Source organism: Camelina sativa, chromosome 11, assembly GCF_000633955.1.
Source record: "Camelina sativa cultivar DH55 chromosome 11, Cs, whole genome shotgun sequence".
Lineage (NCBI taxonomy): Eukaryota > Viridiplantae > Streptophyta > Magnoliopsida > Brassicales > Brassicaceae > Camelina > Camelina sativa.
In genome coordinates this window covers 7,402,723-7,405,260 of record NC_025695.1, presented here as the reverse complement: position 1 = coordinate 7,405,260, position 2,538 = coordinate 7,402,723, and the positions used below count along the sequence as shown (strand labels likewise).

The 2,538-nt window shown below is 35.3% G+C and overlaps 1 protein-coding gene across 1 annotated transcript in view; it reads left to right on the top strand.

Moving 5' to 3' along the window:
• LOC104722170 (proton pump-interactor 1-like) overlaps nt 1,478-2,538 on the top strand; it is a 9,170-nt gene continuing 8,109 nt past the window's right edge. The window contains exons 1-3 of the mRNA XM_019231784.1: nt 1,478-1,837; nt 1,944-2,135; nt 2,243-2,422. Coding sequence (XP_019087329.1) covers nt 1,478-1,837; nt 1,944-2,135; nt 2,243-2,422 — 732 coding nt within the window. The remainder of the gene's footprint in view (nt 1,838-1,943; nt 2,136-2,242; nt 2,423-2,538) is intronic.

Below are 2,538 nucleotides of genomic sequence, written 5' to 3'. Positions count from 1 at the left end.
TTTTTTTTTTTTTTTTTTTTTTGTCTTTTGTCTTTTTTAAAAAACTTCTTTGTATAGATTCATTATACATAAAACTCTAACTGATTAACATTTTTCACCACGAATAGTAATAACTTTTAATTTTTCTTCTTACGAACTATACAATGTTTAAGTAACTTTTAATGTCGTAAATGCTTCTATCTAACATTTTAGCTAAGAATTATTCGCCTGGTTAAATTTCTATCTAACATTATCCGCTTTAATTAGTCTATATAACAATTCCATTGAACACACAAGTTTTTATTCAACTTTCCAATCCGTGACCACTCTCTCCATGAGGACAGGCCTACTTTAGTCTAAAAGTGGGCAGGTGGCTCGCTCATACACATTTTACATAATTGACTTTGTACCATCATCAATCAATAACAATACTGTTTCTCTAAATCCGCCACTGTCTCATGTAAAATCGTATGTCTTCATTCACTCATTCAATTACAGTTCTACTAACATTAAATGTTTTTTTCTTTGGTGTTGTTCTTTAGTTATAAATATAATATAACTGAATTGTCTAAATATTAGTCAAAAGCTACATGCGTTACTCAAATAGAAAAGGAAAAAAAAAAACATTTAGGAACCTAAAAGAAATAAAATCTCATCATAAAAGTTTTTCCAAAGTTGACAATAAAAAAATCAGATTACGAATAATCCCCATTAATTAAAAAATTAGACAAAAATGAACAAACAAGTGGGTAGCAAATGTAGGAATGGCCCAATCGGGTGTTATTCAGTAGGATACGATCGAGTAAATAATCTTACCGGTTTAGTAAAAAAAAAAAACACAACAACAACAACTATTATACATCTGATTTTAATACAAGAGAGAGAAAGAGAGAAGAGAGAGAGAAGCAAATTCCAAGAAATGGAAGTGATATATTTAGATTGAGATCTGACCTCAATTTCTTTCCTAAACACTAATTTAGCGAGCGACCCTTTTCTCTCTTTCAAGGGTCTTCTTCTTCTTCGTTTGGTTATCTTCTTCTTCCTCAGATCTCTTTGTCACGGTATCCTTCTCTCTTCCCTCCCTCCCTTGGCTCTTATTGACTTTTTTTGATTTGCTTCGTCTGAATCATTTCACATCTCTCTTGACTTTCAAGTAATTTGATTCGATTTGACTCTTGACGTTTATAAAGGTTTGATCTTTCGCATGTTTTATTATTAATTATTATCTGATATTGATTGTGAATCTGCTTGTTCTGTTTTCGTGGGATCGATCTTGATCATTGTTCTTGTCTGGATATGCATTTTGATGGCTAGAAAATGATGATCTGTTTTAATATTGGATAATTGAATACTTTATCATTTGTAGATCTTTGCTTCAATAGATCCTTTCAAAGTTGAATCCTTTATTTGTTTTTTTTTCCGATCCGTCGTTACATGTTTTAAACTCATGTTTTCATTTTTGGGCATTAGGATCCTCTGTTTTTTTGTGTTTGATACAATGGGCGTTGAGGTTGTTAATGGTGGATTTGAGGTTGCTCCTGCTCCTTTCGAAGGGAAGCCCGACAAGAACGGGAAGCCTGACCAAGTCAAAGGAGATAAAGTCTCCATCAAGTTTGGTTCACACGGTGAGCCACCTAAGAAAGCCGAAGAGACTAATAACAAAGTGTTGAATGCTGATGTACCTAAAGATGCAGCTGAAGAGTGGCCTGTGGCCAGGCAGATCCACTCTTTCTACTTTATCAAATACCGTCCTTTCGAGGACCCCAAAATGAAAGCTAAGCTTGATGCTGCTGAGAAAGAGCTTAAGAAATTGAACGAAGCTCGAGGTGCAGTTTTGAACGACTTAAGAGCTAAGAGGGTAAGTGTTTTTTTTTGTGTCTGGTTGGTTAATAATAGGAATATCATCTCTCTTTTGTTTTATTTATTTTGTGAGTGCTAATAATGTGATTTTGGGTTATGCGTAGACCGAGAGATCAAAGTTATTTGATCTGCTAGACCCGTTGAAGTCAGAGCGTAAGGGATTCAACACGATGTTTGATGAGAAAAGAAAGGAAATGGAACCTTTGCAGCAAGCTCTGGGAAAGCTAAGGAACAATGATGGTGGGAGTGCTCGTGGTCCCGCTATCTGTTCGTCCGAGGAAGAGCTGAATAATATGGTAATAATCTACTTTTGTTCACTCGATACTCTTGAGACCTTTTTAGATAGCTTTAAATTGGCCTTTGGTTGATTCTTATTTTGCTTGGCTTTGTGGAAAAAATGAAGATTTACAGCTACCAGTATCGGATTCAACATGAAAGCATTCCTTTAACCGAGGAGAAGCAGCTTCTTAAAGAGATCAGGCTGCTTGAAGGGACAAGAGATAAGGTCATTGCTAATGCGGCTATGAGAGCCAAAATCAAAGAATCTATGGGTCAGAAGGATGATATCCAAGGTCAAGTTAAGGTAAGAGAGTTGTGGTCGTGTTCTCTGGATTCATGCAGTTATAGTATTGGTTTCATATGTGCTTTTGTGATGCTTTTTTTGTAGTTAATGGGTGCTGGTTTGGACGGAGTGAAAAA